Below are 21,238 nucleotides of genomic sequence, written 5' to 3'. Positions count from 1 at the left end.
AAATATAGAGGAGCAACATGAACAAGCAATGTTTATCTCTGCTTATGCCCTGGGTCATCAGTCAACGGTGCAAACCCCAACAATAATTATATCTGTTAATGGTAAGAGAGCTGTAGCTCTACTAGACTTTGGAAGTTCCTCCTCTTTCATGAATGAAAAGTTTGCAATTAAATCAAACTGTCATATGCTGCCCAGAAAACCTAGAGCAATTTCTGTTGCGGGTGGAGGTACACTAATATCTGCAGCTGTAGTACCAAATTGCCCTTTCCAGATTGCTAAACTAGGAATGCAACACTCTTTCAGAGTTCTGGATTTACCTAGCCATGACATTATTCTGGGTTATGACTGGTTCACCCTTGTCAGCCCAGTCACTTTTGATGTTCCTAGGCATCAGTTCAGTTTTACAGTGGAAGGACAGACTAAAGTCACAGCAGCTATCTTCAATACTAATGAAGAAGTGAAAGAAATGCAGGCGAAGAAACTCCCAAATATGTTGGACAAAGGAGTGCAAGGATTTCTTATACAATTGAACAGCATTATAATGGAAGCTCCTGCCAATCACTGCATTCCAGCTGCAGTCCAACAATTGTTGGAAGAATACAAGGATGTATTCCAGGAGCCTACAAAGTTACCACCTAGTAGAGCTTTGGACCACACAATTCCTTTGATGCCAGGAGTGGAACCCCCTCACTCCAGACCTTATAGAGTGCCCCATCACCAGAAGGACGAAATGGAAAAACAGATTCAGCATTTGTTGGACAACAAATTAATCAGACCTAGCCAGAGCCCTTATGCTGCCCCTGTGCTTCTAGTGAAGAAAAAGGACAGCACTATGAGACTGTGCACAGATTTCAGAAAATTGAATTCAGTCACAATCAAAAATAAATTCCCAATTCCGGTGATTGAGGATTTATTGGATGAACTGCATGGAGCTAAAGTATTCTCTAAATTGGATCTAAGGTCTGGTTACCACCAAATCAGAATGAATTCTGAAGACATACACAAAACTGCTTTTCGAACATTCTTGGGTCACTATGAATATTTGGTCATGCCTTTTGGCTTATCCAACGCACCTGGCACTTTTCAAGCTCTCATGAATTTTCTCTTTGCACACTACAATAGAAAGTTTGTGTTAGTGTTCTTTGATGACATACTCATTTTTAGTAAAACATTAGAGGAGCATGTGGATCATTTAGCACAAGTGCTCAAAATTCTCAGAGAAAATGAACTATACGCTAAGTTGTCCAAATGTGTGTTTGCTGTTGATAAAGTGCAGTATTTGGGACATGTGGTTTCTGGAGAAGGTGTTGCTACAGAGCCTGAAAAGATCACTGCTATATCTCAGTGGCCTACTCCTACTGATGCAACTAAGCTGAGGAGTTTCTTGGGCTTGGCAGGGTACTATAGAAGGTTTATCAAGAACTATGGCATTATTTGCAAACCACTGCACAACAGTCTGAAGAAGGGACAATTCCAGTGGACGGCAGAGCAAGATCTGGCTTTTAAAACACTCCAGCAGGCCCTTATCTCTGCACCAGTTTTAGCCCTACCAGATTTCAAGAAACCTTTTCTTCTGGAGACTGATGCTTCTGGTCATGGCATTGGTGCTGTTCTTATGCAGCAAGGACGGCCCCTTGCTTATTACAGCTCTGCACTTTGTCCAAGAAATGCGGCACTCTCCACCTATGAGAAAGAAGCTCTTGATATTCTGGAAGCTTTAAAGAAATGGAGACACTACCTGTTAGGGAACAGTGTCATTATCAAGACTGACCAACAGTCTTTGAAATTCATTACTGATCAAAGAATTACAGAAGGAGTGCAACACAAATTGATGATGAAACTGCTGGAATTTAATTTCACAATCCAATACAAGAAGGGGAGTACTAATAGAGTGGCAGATGCCCTGTCTCGAATGTGGCCTAAATGTATGGCTATCTCCTCTGTCACTCCCTTATGGGCTGAAGATCCGATAACAAGCTACAAAAATGATCCTGTGACAAAAGCTTTGCAAGAGAAATTACTGCTGCAGAAAGCTGAGACTGTCACAGATTACACATTGCATGCTAGTATTATCAGATATAAAGGAAAGATACTAGTGGGCAATGACAAAAACTTGCAAGAACAACTCATTGCTGCATTGCATAGTTCTCCAGTAGGAGGCCACTCTGGCATGAGAGCTACTTATCAAAGGATAAAAGGCATATTCTATTGGCCTGGCATGAAACAACATGTAGAGACTTACATTGCATCTTGCCCAGTTTGCCAGAGAGCAAAGCATGAAAATTGCCCTCAACCTGGACTATTAGACCCCCTCCCAGTGGCTGACATGGCATGGCAACATATTTCTATGGATTTCATTGAAGGTCTCCCTAATTCTCAAGGCAAAGAGGTCATTTTAGTGGTGGTTGATAGATTCACAAAATACTCCCACTTCTTGGCCCTCTCACATCCTTATACTGTTCATAGTGTGGCTCAGGTTTTTGTAGATCATATCATCAGGTTGCATGGACCTCCCAAGCTAATCATTTCGGATAGAGACAGGATATTCACCAGTCAATTGTGGAGAGACATCTTTGCAGCACTTAGAGTGGAGTTGAGATACAGTTCTGCATATCACCCTCAAACAGATGGGCAAACAGAGAGAGTCAACCAATGTTTAGAAACATATCTGAGATGCATGTCCACTTTGGAACCAAAGAAATGGCTATCTTGGCTGCCCCTTGCTGAATATTGGTACAATACAACTTACCATACAGCTCTAAAAATGTCACCGTTCCAGGCTTTATATGGATTTCCCCCTCCTTTAATTTCTGAATTGGCCATCCCTGGTCCAGAAGACTTGGAAGCTCAGGAATTTTTATCGGCTAAACAACACATGTTAGATCAACTCAAGGCAAATTTATCCCAAGCTCAAAATAGGATGAAGAGGTATGCAGATTTAAAAAGAAGTGAGAGACAATTTCAACCTGGAGACCTAGTATACTTGAAAATGGCTCCATACCGACTAGCAGCATTTGGTTTTCGAGGTGCCTTAAAACTACAGAACAAATATTATGGTCCTTTCAGTGTAGTTCAAAGAATTGGTAACTCTGCTTACAAACTCCAATTTCCGGCACATGTCAAGATACACCCAGTCTTTCATGTCAGTCAGTTGAAGAAGCATTTGGGGAAGAAATCTATCCCTAGTCCAGATCTGCCAATGGTCAATGAGGATGGTTCAATCAAAACCGAACCGGCTATGGTGCTTGAAGTGAGACAAGTACCAAGACACAACCTGCATGTTGTTCAATGGCTAATTCAGTGGGAAAACATGGCACCCGAAGATGCTACCTGGGAAGATGCTGAATTCATAAAGCATACATTTCCAGCATTCTTTCGTTCGACAACTCAAGCATGGAGATCAGTCTCATAATCGCCGTGAGGACACGTCGAGTCTCAGACAGGGGCAATGTCAGGCATCAGCTGTTCTGAACCCAAACCAAGTGTCATCTTCAGTTAACGACCTCCATCGAGCTGGTATTGCTTCGAGCCCCATCGGACGGTCGCCATCGAGCAGCTCAAGTTACTTACGCTGTCAACCGTCGGATGCATCTACTGTTTTACTTTTCACCTTATGCTGTCGCTACAGTGAACTGTAACTTTCTCGCCTATAAGTGAGCCGGGCTGTGGCTGAGTAGGTAGCGTGAATTGATCCTATTTTTGCCTTTGAGCAGAAGAAATACCCTATAAACATATATCTTATAGTATCCATATAAATTCTGGATCTCAGACCCCCTTCCTCTAGTTCGATCTCTCTGAAATTCGCTTAGTTGACACCCGGGATCTGACAGATCTCCACTCTCTCGCCGTCGCCGTCGGATGCCTCGAATAAGCAGCTCCCCCTTTGGGAGCCGCAGCCCCCAATCGAAGCAGCAGCAGCAGCAGCTCCATTCCGAGCTGCGACCGGCAATCGAAGCAATCAAGCGGCTCCACTCCGAGCCGCAGTCCGCAATCAAAGCAGCTTCCTTTTTTAGTGGCTAATCGGGAATCAAAGCAGTCGTTTCCGGATTACAATCAGAAACAGGCCCTCTTTCGGATTCAGTCTCGGCGGAAACCTAGCAGCTATATATCAGTTTGAAGAGGAGACGATCAGCTCTCTTACCAGGCAAACGGCTGCCAGAACGGCCTCGGCAAATCCTCCCTCGACATGATGGTGAGTTCGTCCTCATGCTCTTTTTTTGCCTTTATATATCAGAAGAAATAGATCCTCTTACAACAGCACCTCAAAATAAAAATAAAAAAAATCGAGGAGCAATAACAAGTAGGAATCATAATCAGAATTCTTGGTCAAAATTTAACCTTTTTATGGGCAAATATCAAGATTGCGTCATTCTATTGTAAAGTATAGAAGTATAATCAAAATTGTGTTTTTTCTCTCGGAAGTATAAAGACTGTCTAATCAAAATTGTGCAGTCAAAATTGCGTCTCCATGTTGGGAAGTACAAAAATTCTATATAATCAAAATTTCTCTTCTTGTGGGGAAGTTTGTAAATTATATCGTTGTTTGTGGAAAATATTAAAATTGCGCCGGTGATGTGACTGGTAAGAAACCAACTCTGATTTGTTTCCATATCAAATGCAGGAGGACAATGAGGTTGATAGGCTCAGCAAGTTGCCTGATGACGTTTTGCTCAACATTGTGGAGCGACTTGATATCGCTGATGCTGCACGAACCACCATCCTCTCGACACGTTGGAAACAGATCCCTGCGATACTCTCAAAGGTTGTCATCGTGGCTGGATCTTTTGAGCCCAAGCATGAAAGGAGGAAGATAACCTCAGATGATATAGTTCGGGCCAACACCACCGTGCTGGAAGCTGCTAGGTGCATACTGGGAAGGAGGGCTGGGAGTCTATCCACCATTCACCTGTTGTGCATGCAATTCTACTTGGGAGATGAGTCTGTTTTCATTGGCCAGACTGTTGCCAACACCATAGCAACACAAAAGGTCGCTTCAGCCGAGTTTACAATCATGACGAAGGTGCGCAGAAATTGTTCTGTTGATGAACTGCTCACTTATGGGAGGCAGTTCATGTCATTCTTTGGTTCGTGTCCAAACACATTTGGTGGTCTTGCACGCCTCACGCTAGAGAATTTGAGGTTGGGTGATTCAGACTTCCCCAAAATTTTCAGTATATGCAATCAACTGGAGTTCCTCCGTCTCCAACAGTGTGATGCGGGGAATATGTCTTTGCTGGAAGTGGAACACGAGCAGCTCCGTGAATTACTGATTTTTTGTAGCAGTATTAAGAGGGTTGATCTGAAGTGTGTACCAAAGCTCACAATACTGAAATTTAATGCTTTTATGTCTCCAGAAGACCCCTTCTGTCTGGGCTATGTCCCACTGCTTCAGACTGTGACCATCATTAATGCTGGTCTTTCGCGGCACAAGATGCTCAAGTTAAGCGAGTTGCTGGGTAAGACGGCCATAAGCATCCTCCATTTGAACTTCAAATGTGAAAAGGTTAGTGGAGGTCCACAATGTTGTCTGAGTGTTGTGTGTTGTGGAGAGGTTGTAGTCATTATTTTTGGTAAACATACTTCTGCATTATCCCCCTCTTTTGCAGATTTGGGTGAAACCAGAAGGTCGAAAGCAATTGCTACCGGTGTTCCAAAAACTAAGGCTTGTGAATTTGATCAACATTTCTGAAGAACGTGATCTGACTTGGACGATGTTCATACTCCAAGGTGCACCCGCCCTTAAGGAACTATGCATCATGGTAAAATCTTGTACCGATTTTCATTTCTCATTCTTATTCCACCTCCGTTGAATATGCAAAGCGAGCTCTCTTTTTCGAAGTTCAGACACTGGTTTGGAATTCTTGACCTGATTGAATGCAGGTGAGGGATCATTTATGTGAAATGACAACCGGGGAGGTGAGGAAGAGGTTTACGTATAGCGAGAAGAAGGACAAAGGACTAGAATGGGAACCATCCTCCCCTGATTTCAAGCACCACAATCTGGTTGAGGTCAGGATCTATGGGTTTCAGGCAGAAGACAAATTCATGAGGTATGCCAGAAATGTGGTGGAGGCAGCGGTGAACCTGGAGGCCATGAACCTATATAGAAATCCAGGGTGTGATAAGTGCAAGCACACGCTTCCAGGTCAGTGGACATGGACGGAGATGTTATTGATCAGAGACAAAATCAACAACGGGATGTCGTCACATGCCAGGATTCACTTCCCAAGCTGAGGGCAAGTTTTTTTCTTAAGAGAGATATTGCTCGCGTCTAGAATTTTGGCAAACGGAAATTGCCAATGTTTGTTATTTTGGCAGTCCGACAAGTGCGACACTGATCGATCCACGATTCCTTCCTTGTCTCAAACACTTAGCTTCGCCCACACCCAGCTCACCCTTCCTTCCCCCAACAGTTACTTACTTCATCCATCAAAAAGGAAATTGCAAATTAATTTAGTGGAGAGCCGTAAAAGATTTTTTTTTGACGGGTTTTATTGGAAACGGGGTTGATCCGTGTGGCACGAGGTCTGTGCCGTTAGATCTAGACTAGAAAGAAGGAACGGATGTGAACGTGCCGATGGGACGATCCGTGGGAGGCAAGATTTTGACCGACGGCAAGAGGTCTCTCGATCGGTTTTCACTTGGTACGAATGAAAAGACCCAAATCAATTAGATTGAATCCACCCGTGTCGTGTCGCTAGTAGTATGGAAAACGAGTGACCTCGTAGTACTAGGAGTAGGAGGGTGTGATCCACGTGAATGTGCTGTTCTGTTTTTCAATCTTGCATCGCCAGCTCATCTTGCTATGCTAGATCTCTGGTATTCTTCATCTCCTTCCACATCTGATTTGTGCACTTGTGTGCAGGTTGCTTGCATTGCATCTGGTGGAGAGGGCCAAGGAGATCACCTTGACGGAGCCACCATGAATGATTCCCCACACAAGGTCTCGCTCTGTTTATTTTTGACAAGTCAAAGTCATTGCTAGATCGTGCAAGGAGAAGAGGGAGAAGAACGAGTCCGTCTCCCGCCCCCCACCACTGCCACAAGGTGCTCGACTGATCTCGAGCATCAGGAGGCTGGCGGCGCTGGACGGGAGGACGGTGAGGTACAGGAGCTGGGCGACATCATGCACCAGCTCGAGGTTCCTCACCCGATGCTCCATTGTATTGGTCTTCTCCTCCCATCCCATCTCTGTATCACTTCTCCATTTTATTCATCTTCTTCCTCACCTCATGTTCCACTGCAAACAGGGCGGTACAGGACGAGCGCGACAGCATTGCCCCGCTCGAGGACGGCGGCGGCGGCGGCCACGGCGACGGCCTTGTACCCTACCCTCCAACTCCAACGCAGGCAGGGCCAGGACGGTACGGTCTAGTCCAGTATGCTTCTCCTGTAACACCGGTTAATGCTCTTGTTCTGCAACATTTAACACACTGACCTGGTATGAAAGAAACAAATCCTTGTAAGTTCAGAGAAATAGAGAGAGAGAGCACTTCTGTTGCTGCAGCTGCGCACCTCCCATCATGTTTTTGATGGAACAGTGAATCCTTGCTTGCATGTTCCAGATCCTCAGCTGAATTGTTTGTTTTATCTTGATGGAAAAAAAAACATCACCTTTCTTTTGGAAGACATAAACATATCGTCATCGTTGAGGTTCTCAATTGCTAGTTAACAACTACTCTTGTCTTGGCTGTCTGTGATTTTCCAAGTTCAGTCTTGGGTACAAAAAATAAATTGCTTATGGCTGTTAAGTAGAACAATAGTGCAGTCAATTAAGAGATGCCAAGTCTCTGATTAATTAAATATTTTGAGAGAGATGCATGCTAGGGGCATACATGTATGATTGTAAACTCCTAAGAAACTCTCTAGTCTGTTCCTCTTACTAAGCATAACATGTTCGCTACTAGCATAAACTTGGCTCTTGTCGCACTCCAGGCAATTCAATTATGGGAGATCTGAAAATACTTTTACATCTTTGACAGGCAAGTTGCACGGTGGTATGCTCCGACTGGGCTTCTGCTGTTGGACGGACCCGTTGTCGGAGATGCGCTGCTGCTGCCCACTACTTTGGCCAACAAGAGCACCTCTGCCTGCTCCCCTGGGGCACGAAACATTCGCCGTTTCACCCAGCGGTAGCCTCTTCAAGTCGCCACTGTATAAAATCTCTCCTTTATGTATGGTTCTTTCTATAGTTAGTACTTGGTTCTGCAAGGAACAAAAATACCCTCCAAATCCTAATAATGAACAGATACATGATAAATAAATAAGCTTGCAATCTTTTCAGCGGATAAGTATCCATCAGCTTTTATTGTCTTGTTATTATGCTGGCCATCCAGTCCAGTAGCCATATGGATTGTTTTGGCCACCGAGCCCATGATGATGATGTAGTGTTCGAATCTATGATGGATGGTGGTCTTCCGGTTCCGGCCGCCACAATGATTTTTTTCCTCTTATTATACTTCTGCCGGTCAAGCCCTTTCCCTACTACAAGCTACTGTAGCATCAACGCTTTGTAATGAATGATCTATGTTTTGTTTGTTTGATAAGACCACCACATGCTACTGCTTGCCAGGGTCTTTGACTTAAAGCTACTTTATTCTCTGAATTTCAAAGCTTCCTGAAGGTCAGATTTCCCTAAGTTCAAAGTTTCCTGAAGCCACCATGACTCATTTTCTTAACTGTTTGCAATTTCCGAGAACTCATAGTGCGGTACTGTACTGAATGCTTGCTTGCTCTATGTGACTATGTCCCTTCCCAGTGTGGCACTTGGCCCTTGAGTAGTTTGCGTGCTAGTTAGTTTTCTTTTCCTCTCATTTTTCTTTCAGATGCATGATGCTTGCCTTCCAGTTGAACAAATGCAGGTTTCTTCTATTTAATTAGTTCTATCTACTATTTATGATGCTTCAGATTTGTAGCTTAGCGATGCCAAGTGTTGTGTCGATATCATTGGATTTGCATGCAGCCAACAGGGCCAAGACATCTTTATGCTCATAATTATTGCTTGACCATGTTTACTTGCTTGGACCACTAAAAGGCTATTCATTTCTTAGAAGCTGAATTGGTTTATTTCGATGGAAACAAAAACGTCACACCTTTAATTTCGTTTGGAAGACACAAACAGGTCTTCACCGTTGAGCTTCACAATTACTAGTTAACAACTATTCTTGTCATGTCTTTTGGATATTAGAGATGCATGCTAGGGGCGTATATGATTGTAGACTCCTAAAAAACTTTCTAGTATGTTCCTCTTACTAGGCATAACATGTTCAATTTAATCGGTTTCGATGCATTGTTCTCACATGATTGCACGTAAATTGCAACATGACAGCTTAGCTCCTTTGGTATATGTGCTGTTCTGTTTTTCAATCTTGCATCGCCAGCTCATCTTGCTATGCTAGATCTCTGGTATTCTTCATCTCCTTCCACATCTGATTTGTGCACTTGTGTGCAGGTTGCTTGCATTACATCTGATGGAGAGGGCCAAGGAGATCACCTTGACGGAGACCACCATGAATGATTCCCCACACAAGGTCTCGCTCTGTTTATTTTTGACAAGTCAAAGTCATTGCTAGATCGTGCAAGGAGAAGAGGGAGAAGAACGAGTCCGTCTCCCGCCCCCCACCACTGCCGCAAGGTGCTTGACTGATCTCGAGCATCAGGAGGCTGGCGGCGCTGGACGAGAGGACGGTGAGGTGCAGGAGCTGGGCGACATCATGCACCAACTCGAGGTTCCTCACCCGATCCATGGTATTGGTCTTCTCCTCCCATCCCATCTCTGTATCACTTCTCCATTTTATTCATCTTGTTCCTCACCCCATGTTCCACTGCAAACAGGGTGGTCCGGGACGAGCGCGACGGCGTTGCCCCGCTCGAGGACAGCGGCGACGGTGATGACGTTGTACCCTACAACTCCAACGCAGGCGGGGCCAGGGGTAAGCACTTCTTCCTCTGCTCTCTTGTTACCCCTTGAGGTGAGGTCCTGGTCCTGGTCGGGTCAGGCGCAAGGGTGGTACAGGGGTCCCAATTCTCACTAGTTGCTCTAGATGGACATTGTAGCATCTTGGTTCCTTCAACCCCGCTAGTTGATTTGGAACATATGCAATCAGTTTTGAATGTATTGTTATATGGTGAATAGTTCAATACACATTCTTTCTAATTACACACGCAGTGTGCTGTAAGTTGCAAAAAAACTCAAATCCTGAGCTTTATTAAGTTGCTGCTGGTTGTGTATAATGATAAGATTCTGCTTGATGTTCTAGCGTTACTGGTACTAGCAGATGGCCTTATGTAACTGCTGCTACTGTATACGATGAAATGATTCTGCTTGATATTCTACCACAACTAGTAGCAGTAGTACACGGCCTTAATCATCAATTTCCATCTATACACAAACATGGTCATTGATCTGTTCTTTTTATTAAACCAATTAACTCTATTTTCCCTTTGAAACAAAATTGAGATTGCTTTCTGTTTAACTTGTGTAGGCCTTCAAGTTAACCCTGGGCCATGGAGAAGCTGTTGCCGCCAAGGGCCCCTTCAACGAAGTTGTTCAACATCAAGTCAAATCCCCCTCTACTGTAAGTGACTTCTCTCCCTACCCCTCTGTTCTTTTTGATTTGGTAGCCTGTGGCAATTTGCTGATGCGGTTTCTTTTCATCACACATGTAGGTTCACGACATGCCACCTTGGTTTTCCACTTCGACGCCCCATGCCATGCCCCTCCCCTCGGGTGCATCCAATCTCCTTCCTTCCCGGCGGCATAGACGGCAAGCCTCCTCCTCCTCCTCCTCCCTCTCTGCGTGTCCACGGCCATCGAGCCTTGTTGAGTTCTGCACCGGCCATCGCTCCTTACTGACTTTCGGGGTTTTATTTATGTTCATGCCACATAAAACAAGCTCTGTTCTGTTCTTGACAGATACATCAAAGTGTTGCTGTTTGCACCAGCTATCTATTTTATTATAGAAAAAAAAAAGATGAATGCCTCTTCTTCTGTTCTTATGTGTGTCAAGGATGAGTGTTCACGTGAATGAATGATTTACTCGCTAGTAGTACAGGGTACAACATAGCTACTGTGTGTGTGTGTGTGTGTGTGTTGGGATCCGACTTGTAGCTTTGCGCTGCTCATCTAATATACCATGCATGCTTACTGTTTAGGTTACATATGGATTTTTAAACCTGAATCTTGTGGTCCTTGGCTTGTGTCTGTTTTTTAATCGAATGTGATTTCCTTTCTCACTCAGGCCAATATCACCAGCTATCCATGGCCCGATCTGAGACCAACCAATGGTCAGTGATTGGAGCGCCAGAAGTAGCAAGCTACCCTATACAAGGCATCACTGCTGTCCCCTTGGCCAGCAGTGGTCAGCTTTCCAAATCCCGTGTAACCAAGGTCGCTTTCCAACCCCCCCTCTCAGGAAACACCATTTATTATGAACATGGCACATTATTTCTTTCTCAAAGAAGAAAAATGTAAAATTGTTTTCTGTACCCTACTTGTGAATAAGTCAGATTGCACATCAGGTTGCATATAATGCCCAAGCTTTTCTTGTGTTGGAATCTAAAATAACTTTAATATCTTTGAAAGGCAGCAACTTGATATCTTGTCATTAAATCTGCCACTAGCATGTGATGGTCGCCTCCAAAATTAAGTTGCAAAAAGTAGCAATTGGTAACACAAATGATTGTTGATTTTCATTCTTTTTTTGTATAAGGAATTTCTGATTGTGTGCTCAACTTGCCGAAGAACGATACACATTTCTTTGATTTGTACAGACCAAAACTTCTGTTTCTTTTGCATCCAATCGTGATGGTTTGATACAAGCGGATCTTTACTAGTTATGATTTTTGTCCTTGTTTTTTGGATCCTGATCTTGTTGCTGACCTGCTGGGGCTTTTATTTTATATTAGGATATTTTTGAGGACCTATGGTCAAATAATTTAAATGTCAAGGACAGGGAATAAAAATACCTTAACCTAATTTCATAGCAAGCATGATGTTGTCCTATCGGTCAGTAGTCGACTGGTGGGTCCGATGTGTACAAATTCAAGGATAGGGAATAAAAGCGTGCGCTTTTGTTGTTTTGGATTTGTTGATAAGCTCTGACTGCTCCTGGCTCTCTTAATATTTTGTATTATGGTTATCTTAATGCTTGACAAACCATATCTTCAGTTTTCTTTCCTGGAGTACTCATGTATCCTACTTTTGAGTAAGTCGGGCTGCCCATTGGGCTTTAGATAATGCACATGCTTTTATCATTCTGTTGTGTTGCAATCTAAATAGCGGCAATATCCTGAAAAGGCACCAACTTCATATCTTGTCATGTAAAACCATATGTACTCGACTCATTAATGAACAATGCGCCGTTCCTTGATTTCTACAGTGCAGAACATTCTTTTTCTTTGCATCCAACCTCAAGGGTTTGATTCAAGCAGAACATTGTTTTTTTAGCGCAAGTTGAAATTATAACTCTAGGCTAACTTAGTTGTACAAGCGGATCTTTCCTAGTGATGATTTATTTGCTAGTTTTCTGGATCCCTAATCGTGTGCTGACCTGCCAGTACCAGCAATCTGTTGGCGCTTGCTTTTGTGACATTAGGTGCTATTTGGAGGAACTTGCAGTCAAATACTGCTATTGAAGGTCAAGGATAGGGAATAAAAACACTTGAACATAATTTGATAGGAAACAATATGGTGTCCAATTGGTTACTAATCTACTTGGTGGTTCCAATATTTACCAAAACTAAATCTCACTTCCTTTGGTTGTTTTGAATTTGCTGCTAAGCTCTGACTGCTCCGGGCTCTCTTACTATTTTGGATTATGGCTATCTTAATTCTTACCAAGCTATCTCCTTAGTTTCCTTGCTTGAGTACTAATGATTATGGTTTTTGCTCACATTTGTAGTGTTTAGCTGGGCATACTTGCGGGACCGCGGCGCCGTCTTGCACAAGTTTGGCCATCGAAGCAGCTCTGCCTACTCCGGCGCTCACTTGAATGCCTCTTCCTCTTTGTTTCTTGCATAGGTAAACAGTTGGTCCTTTCCTCTGCTCTCTCTTATGTTCCATGTGCCCATGGCCATCGAACCATGGTAAATGAAATGGATAAAGGTCCTATACATTTCTTTTTACAGAACCTGAACTACTCCCTCTGTCCCATAATGTAAGACGCTTTTTGACACTATTGTAGTGTTAAAAAAGGTCTTACATTATGGGACGGAGGGAGTATATGTTAATAAGTGTGTCTCTTTTTCCTGAATAAACATTGAAACAATAAAAGTTCATAACTTTAATTGTTTTATGCTGGCTATCGAGCTGTGGTGCTGGTGATTGAGGTGATGATTTAGTGTTCGGATCTCTGGTAGTGGTCCTCCGGTCAGCACATGAACATGTTACATTATTTCTTTCTCAAAGAAGAAAATGTCATTGTTTTCTATACCCTACTTGTGAATAAGTCAGACTGCACATCAGGCTGCATATAATGCCCAACGTTTTATTATTTTGCTGTGTTGGAATCTGAAATAACTTTAATATCCTGAAAAGGCAGCAAATTTTTATCTTGTCATTAAAAACCATCTGCCAATAGCCTGCGATCCTCACCTACAAAATTAAGTTCCAAAAAGTATGAATTGGTAACACAAATGATTGTTGATTTTCGTTCTTTTATGTATATATGGATTTCCTGATCGTGTGCTCAACTTGTTGATGAATGATACACATTTCTTTGATTTCTACAGACCAAAACATTACATTTCTTTGCGTCCAACCGTGAAGGTTTGATACAAGCAGATCTTTGTGTTGTTAGAGCAAGTTATAATTATAACCCCTTGTGACTTGTTGTACTTGTAGAGGTAGTGGAAAGTGGAAACTTATTTTTGCAAGTGGAGCTTTCCTAATCATGATTTTTGTCCTTGTTTTGTGGATCCTAATCTTGTTGCTGACCTGCTGATGTGTACCAGGAATCTGCTGGGGCTTTCTTTTTTGAGATACTATTTCGGAGGACCTATGGTCAAATACTATTTAAAGATCAAGGATAGGGAATAAAAACATTTCAACTGAACTTGATACAAACAAGATAGTTTCCTAACGGTGTCACTAGTTGACTGGTTGGGTCTGATGTCTACCAGTTGAAGGATAGGGAATAAAAATGGTTGCTTTGGTTGTTTTGCATTTGCTGATAAGCTCTGACTGCTCTTGGCTCTCTTAATATTTTGGTTTAGGGCTATATTAATGCTTCACAAAACCATCTCTTTGGTTTCCTGAGTACTAATGATTTTGATTTTTAATCACATTTGTAGTGTTGTTGTTGGGCGTAAGAATATATAGACCATGGTGTTGTCCGGCACAGATTTGGCCGGCAAAGCAGCTGTGCCTGCTCCAGTGCTCACTCCGACCTCCATCCCTGTCCTTCCGGTGGTCATTTGCTCTTCTGTCCTGGCAGAGGTAAGCCGATGGTTCCTCTCCTCTACTGTCTCCCATGCTCTCTGTGCACACGACCATTGAGCTGCGGTAAATGAAATGAATAAAGGTCATATACATTTCCTTTTTATGGTGCCTGGGAATTGGCACTCTATTTCTTTTTCTTCCAAATTCTCTTCTCTGCTTTCCCAATGGCTTTTGATCCCCATTGGGAAGTGCTAAATGGATTGCTCCTGAGTAAACAAGCTTGGCTCTTTAAGCATGTTAAATTTTTGCCTGAATAACTTTGCTAATTTGTTTCATTTTCGGAGCTATATTGAGTTGCTGCTAGTTGTGTATAATTATATGATTCTGCTTGATGTTCCAGTGTTACTAGCACTAGTGAATTCTTGCTACTTTTGTACATGATGAAATGATTCTTCCTGATGTTCTATCGGTACGAGTAGACAGCCTTAATCATGAATTTCCGTCTGTAAACAAACATGGTCACTGAGCTATTCTTTTTATTTTAAACCAATTAACTCTGTTTTCCATTTGAAACAAAACTGAGACTGGTTTCCATTTAATTTGTGTAGGCCTAAAAGTTAAGCCTGGGACGTGGAGAAGCTGCTGAGGCCAAGGGCCCCTTCAACAAAGATGCTCATGATCAAGTCAAATCCCCCTCTACTATAACCAAGGTGACTTCTATCCCTCCCCATCTGCTCGTTTTGATTTGGTAGGTTGCGGTGGTTTGCTGATACTGTTTCCTTTCCTTACGGCCACAGGTTCATGACATGCCACCATGTGGTCTTCCACTCTGACGCCCCGCCATGCCCCTCCCCTCAGTTGGCATCCACTCTCCTTCCTTCCTGACTGTATAGGTGGTAAGCCTCTACTCTTTATCTCTCTCTCTCTCTCTCTCTCTCTCTCTCTCTCTCTCTCTCTCTCTCTCTCTCTATCTCTCTCTCTCTCTCTCTCTGTGTGTGTGTGCGTGTCCACAGCCATCGAGCCCTACTACGTTTTGCACTGGCCATCATGCCATAGCGACTTGCAGGGTTTAATTTATGTTCATGCCACGTCAAACAAGTTACCAAAGTGGTGCTATTTGCAGCAGCTATTTATTTTATTATAGAAAACAAGAGGAACACCTCTTCTTCTATACTTATGTGTGTCAAAGGATGAGTGCTCATGTGAATGAATGATTTACTCACTAGTAGTACAGTGTACAACATGGCTATTTATTTTTTATTTATAGCTAGCCTAGCCTAGCCTAGCTACTGTGTGTGTGTTGGGATCAGACTTGTGGTGTATGTTTTGTGTAACTCATGCGCGCTGTAGGGACAGAGCATGGTATGGAATTTGAGCTATGTTGTTCTGCAGACTGTCATATATTGTCGTGTTGTTTTTGCTGAATAGATTGCTTTTCTTTGCTACACATTGTAGCCTGTAGCTTTGCACTGCTCATCTAATACTCCATGCATGTTTGCTGCTTAGGTTACATATAAATTTGCAAACCTGAATGTTGTGGTCCTTGCTTGTGTCGTTTTTTATTTGAATGTGATATCCTTACTCATGCAGGCCAATATCACCAGCGGCAAACCCTATCTCCATGCCTTGGTCTTAGACCAACTAATGGTTAGTGGTTGGAGCGCCAGAAGCAGCAAGCTATCCAATATATACATGGCGTCACTGATGTCCCCTTGGCTAGCATTGGTCCTCTTTCCAAACCCCTGTAACCAAGGTGACTTTCCAAACCCCCGCTCAGGAAACACCATTTATTATAGCTTTCCATTGTTACCAATAATTAGTTCAATGTCTCAGTTCAGATTTTAACATTCAACTTTTCTATCTTGTGATGAGCTAGAGACTGGTGATTATCGATGGGGAGCTGTCAATTAATTCGTCCTATTGAGCCACGCTAGCTGGTCTATAGGAAAATGTTCTATTAATTAATGAGGTTCTCAGCCTGCAATAGTAGAGGTTTTCATTTGTTTGTCTGCGTTGACCTAGCCACATGGAACACGCTGTTGTATGTATCATTTTCTTTCCTATCTACAAGCCAGATCAAACAAGCTCTGATCTGTCAATTATAGATACATCAAAATGGTGCTGTTCGCAACAGCTATTTACTTCGTAGAAAAAAAAGATGACGAATGCCTCTTCTTCAGTACATATGTGCGTCAATGACGAGTGACATTCACTTGAATGAATGATTTACTCACTAGTAGTACAGTGTACAACATAGCTATTTACCTTTTTATATATAGCTAGCCTAGCCTAGCCTAGCTACTCTCTCTCTGTGTGTGTGTGTGTGTAACTCATGTGCGTGATGTAGGGACTGCGCATGGTAACTTGAGCTATGTTGTCCTGCAGACATGTGTCGTTTTTGCTGAATAGACTGAGTATCTTTGCTACACACCTACGTGCTGTAGCATGTAGCATTGCATTGCTCATCTAATACACCATCCATGTTTACTTCTTAGGTTAGATATGAATATGCTTTCCTGAATCTTGAGTTCCTCGGCTTGCATTGTTTTTTAATCGAATGTATTGGCATAGCCTGAAAGTTTCATTTATATCATCAAATAGAATAAGCAGTGTCACATAGACCCTCTCGTAACCAGGTCATCTTCAATAGTGATGATTTAATAGATCAAACCAGAGTCCTTGGTTCTGAAATTTTATCACACATTAATAATGCATATATTTTTGTTTCAACAGACAGACATGTGCTGCTCCGTGTGCCTCTTCCCAGGACGTCGCTCTCCCACTGCTGCTACGACCCAAGTGCCGACACCATGGAGCTCGTCAAGGTATCAACCTCTCTCTCTCTCTCTCATGTTGCTTGTTTTCAGTAATACACCAATTCGTGTCTGATTATCAGCACATTTTTCTTCTTCTTCTATGTCTAGTATGTTTTTGATCATGTATTCATTTCCGACCCCAACTCTAGCAGCAGCACTAGCAATTCCATAGCGACCAGTGCAAGATTGCCATTTTTTTGCATTGCTAACCATCATAGCTACTAGTTATGTATTTCCATTTCTTGAATGCTGCCATGTTCCTTGTTGAAACTCCATTCCTCTGCTGTGATACTAGTTAACTAAACGGTTAAATCTCCTTAGCCCTGAAGATTTAACAATTTAGTTAACTGGACTGATAACTAAATCTTTCTGCAATTATTGCAAGATTGTATATTAAATGTTAAACTATATTTCTATACAACCGTGCGTAGATAACGAGGAATGCATAGTCATTTAATTTCAAGCAGTTATCAAGCAGCGTTCAATTACTCCCGTCGAGCTATGGCTGCACTGTGTGCACTCTACATCGAGCCCAAGATGATGTTTGTGCCTTTGTGGTGATTTGGTTTGGTGGATACGCTGGGTTGTTGCTCTGGCCATCGAGCTGGGGTCAGTTTTGTAGCGATAGGGTTGGAGCTACTTTCTTGTTTTCTATCATGCTAGTAAATGTGCTATGCTGTGATCTTTGTTCAATGCCCGGGTTTGCTTGTTGATGAAATGGTAGGGTTTAGGCTTCATGTCCTGTGTATGCCATTGTTTATTATAAGGTTGCTGGTTATGCCTTGATTCATTGGTTGGACATGTGTTGATGCTAAGAAGCAACATGGGCATTCAATGGAAATGGAAGTTGCGGATATGCATTTTCTGTCTGTGTTGATGCGGTAACTAGTGTTGCTGAAACTGAAATGATTATGCCTGATTTTATAGCGCTACTAGTAGCACCAGTAGACGGCCTTAATCATGAATTTGCGTATGTACATAAACATGGTCATTGAGCTGTCTTTTTATTTTAAACCAATTAACTCTGTTTTCCCTTTGAAACAGACTGAGAGTGGTTTCCATTTAACTTGTGTAGGCCTTCAAGTTAAGCCGGAGCTGTGAAGAAGCCGGCGCCCCCGTCATGCCCTTCCCTTCAGCTGGCATCCACCCTCCTTCCTTCCTGGCGGCATAGGTGGTAAGCCTCCTCTGCTCTGCTCTCTCATTTAATTTCGACAATGAACATTCCATCTGGAATACCTAGTTAGCTTCTCTAGTCTTTCTTTCCTCTGGCTTAGCTCAAGCCATCTGCAACTCATGCATATAACCTTTATTCTTGTGCATTTATAAGAATTTTAAACCCCATCGTTTCCCCATAAAAGATGTACTATCTGTAATGATCCCCATATATGTATGTAGTAACCAGAAGAACATGCTCTCTTCGGGCTGTATGGCTGCCTTTTAGTTGTTTTTGTAGATGTACTTGCTGCCTGATGTTCTACCGCTACTAGTAGCACTAGTAGATGGCCTTAATCATCAATTTCTGTCTATACACAAACATGGTCATTGAGTTCTTTTTATTTTAAATGAATTAACTCTCTTTTGCCTTTGGAAAAAACTGAGAATTGTTTCCGTTTAACTTGTGTAGGCCTTCAAGTTAAGACTGGGCTGCGGAGAAGCTGCTATGGCCAAGGGCCCCTTCAACGAAGCTGCTCAACATCAAGTCAAAGCCCCCCTCTACTGTAACCAAGGTGACTTCCCTCCCTCCCCCTCTGTTCGTTTCGATTTGGTAGGCTGTGGCGTTTCACTGATGCAGTTTCCTTTCCTCACACGCGCAGGCTCATGAAATACCACTTTGTGGTCTTCCACTCTGATGCCCCCACCATGCCCCTCCCCTGCATCCACTCTCCTTCCTTCTGCACGCGCTGTAGGGATGGAGCATGGTATGAAACTTGAGCTATTTTTGTTCTGCGAACCGTGTCATATTTTTTTTGTTGTTTTTGCTGAATAGATCGATTATCTTTGCTACACACTTACATACTGTAGCTTGCAGCTTTGCATTGCTCATCGAATACATGATCCATGTTTACTGGTTATCTTCAATAATGATCTTGAGATCCTAGTTTGCATATGAATTTGCAAACATTAATCTTGTGATCCTTGCCTTGTCTTATTTTAAATCGAATGTACTAGCATAGGTCTAAAGGTTCATTTATATCATGAAACAAAATGAGCAGGTTCACATAGACCCTCTCTCTGCTCTGGCGCTCCCACGGGCGGCAGGGGAGGAAACCCTAGCCGCCGCCGAACCGCGACCCTCTCCCCATCCCTCCCCTCGCCGCCGCCAGGGCGTGTCGGCGGGCGAAGCCCGCCCGGCATGGGCGGCGGCGGGGCTTTCTCTCCTTCTCGCGAGGCGGGATCGCCGTGGGGCGATTTACCCTGGCCGGAACGCGGCGTTGTGCGGGACGCTGCGACGCTGGGCTGCCACGGTGGCTGGCGTGGAGGGCTGCACGAGGCGGGCTGCGTGATGGCGGCGCCCGTCGGCGGGATCTGGCGCTCGTCGTCGGCGTTCGTCGGCGGCGGCGGCGGGACTGGCGCTCGCGCTGGTCGGGCTCGCCCCTCGTGGGGAGCCTCGGATCCATGGCGGCGGCCCTGGCTGGTGGTACGCGGCGTAGCTTCAGCGGGCGGCGCCGGCGTGGGCAGGTGGGCCACTTCCCTGGCCATGTGGATGGCGGGGCGGTGGTGGGCTTCGGCTGCGGCGACGGTTCTTCGCTGGATGTTGGTGGCCATGGTGATGTTCGTCCTCGACCCCGATCTACTCCGATCTGTATCGGATCCGGCCCTTGGTGGCTTCGGCCACCGTTCATGGGTGCTGGCCTTGCAGACCCGGTGGCTGGAAGGGTTCCGGGGGAATCTCTTGGCCGGCGTGGCGGCCACTCCGATGGCAGTGCCTTTGGGTGTTGCTTTCCTCGTTGGAGGCTTCGGAGAGGAACTCCTTTCTTCTACCCCTCCCAGGAGCTCAGGTGAAAATCTCAGACCCCCCTGTTCCAAGCAACGACGACACCAAGGTGGCGTGCTCCTTCCTGAAGGCGTTGCTCGGGGGCTGCTCAAGCGGCGGTGGAAGTGGTGGCGGTTCGGCGTCGACACATGCATTCTGGTCAGCTTCATCCTGGAGGTTGCGGCGACGTAGGCGACGCTCGTCTGGTGGAGCTACTGCCGATGGTCGAGGCATCGTCGGCAGTTTGCGCCATCAGGCTCGGGGTGCTCAGGGGGAAACCTCAGATCTGGGTTTTCCGGATCGGATGATGATGGCGTTTTATCGCTTTCCCTGCTGGGGGCATCGTTTTGGAGCAAGTGCTGGCTGGAGGGATGGTGGAGCGGTGCTTCATCGCACACATTGATGGCGGCGGAGATCGATGGCATGGCGCTGTGGAGACTCGACGTCCGATGCGCGGAGATGGGCTCGCGCAGGAGGAGGTTGCTATCTGGCGTCATGGTGACGTCGATGGCAGAGTGGCCAGACAGTGTAGAAGCCTCAATATGATCTGAAGACCCGTGGAAGATGGCGGCGACGACACACGAGTGCGTCTGACCAGATTGTCCTGGTAGGTGGCTCGGCTGGGGAGTCCGAATGAGTTTCGGCTTCCGGCTTTTGATGTTAGGCTTTGGTGAGTGGTCTGGGTAGTGGCCCAGCTAGCACCCCTTCATCATATTGGATAGGAGTAGCGGCATATGTTGCCAAGATGGTGGATTCAGACACATTGTTGTAATACTTTGTACGGTCCTCGTGAATAATCAATAAAGTGGCCGTATGCATCTCCCAGATGCAGAGGCCGGGGGTCATCCTCCTTCTCTAAAAAAAACATAGACCCTCTCATAAGCAGGTTATCTTCAATAATGATGATTTAATAGATCTAAGCAGAGTCCTAGGTTGTGAAATTTTACCACACATTACCAATGCATATTTTTTTGTTTCAACATACAGCCGTGTGCCTCTTCCCTGGTCGCCGCTCTCCCGCTGCTGCTCTGTCCCAAGTGCTGAAGCCATGGAGCTCGTCAAGGTATC

At 44.3% G+C, this 21,238-nt stretch overlaps 1 protein-coding gene and 3 long non-coding RNA genes across 5 annotated transcripts in view; all 4 read left to right on the top strand.

Moving 5' to 3' along the window:
• The first annotated feature begins 3,864 nt into the window (after window positions 1-3,864).
• Window positions 3,865-6,347, top strand: LOC119320428. The gene is made up of 4 exons (XM_037594524.1): window positions 3,865-4,192; window positions 4,622-5,503; window positions 5,607-5,759; window positions 5,881-6,347. Exons 1-4 carry the CDS (start codon window positions 4,187-4,189, stop codon window positions 6,232-6,234), a joined length of 1,395 nt encoding a protein of 464 aa, XP_037450421.1. The 5' UTR covers window positions 3,865-4,186; the 3' UTR covers window positions 6,235-6,347.
• A 498-nt stretch (window positions 6,348-6,845) lies between these two features.
• LOC119321844 lies at window positions 6,846-10,768 on the top strand. 2 transcript variants are annotated; one of them, XR_005155244.1, is made up of 7 exons: window positions 6,846-7,141; window positions 7,251-7,364; window positions 7,983-8,145; window positions 9,452-9,747; window positions 9,835-9,932; window positions 10,485-10,577; window positions 10,669-10,768. It is a non-coding gene; the product is annotated as an uncharacterized LOC119321844 (long non-coding RNA). The 2 variants fall into 2 exon arrangements; XR_005155243.1 differs by having other exon boundaries at window positions 6,847-7,163.
• A 477-nt stretch (window positions 10,769-11,245) lies between these two features.
• Window positions 11,246-16,117, top strand: LOC119321845. The gene is made up of 6 exons (XR_005155245.1): window positions 11,246-11,389; window positions 12,903-13,021; window positions 14,293-14,437; window positions 14,989-15,090; window positions 15,178-15,276; window positions 15,971-16,117. It is a non-coding gene; the product is annotated as an uncharacterized LOC119321845 (long non-coding RNA).
• Window positions 16,118-17,123: 1,006 nt separating this feature from the next.
• Window positions 17,124-21,238, top strand: part of LOC119322058 — a 7,304-nt gene continuing 3,189 nt past the window's right edge. Inside the window, exons 1-5 of the long non-coding RNA XR_005155365.1 lie at window positions 17,124-17,205; window positions 18,241-18,370; window positions 18,821-18,923; window positions 19,011-19,115; window positions 21,158-21,233. This is a non-coding gene — a long non-coding RNA (uncharacterized LOC119322058). The remainder of the gene's footprint in view (window positions 17,206-18,240; window positions 18,371-18,820; window positions 18,924-19,010; window positions 19,116-21,157; window positions 21,234-21,238) is intronic.

Source organism: Triticum dicoccoides, chromosome 6B (genome assembly GCF_002162155.2).
Source record: "Triticum dicoccoides isolate Atlit2015 ecotype Zavitan chromosome 6B, WEW_v2.0, whole genome shotgun sequence".
Classification (NCBI taxonomy): Eukaryota; Viridiplantae; Streptophyta; class Magnoliopsida; order Poales; family Poaceae; genus Triticum; species Triticum dicoccoides.
Note: the sequence above shows the minus strand (reverse complement) of the source record. Positions and strands in the feature narration are given on the sequence as shown.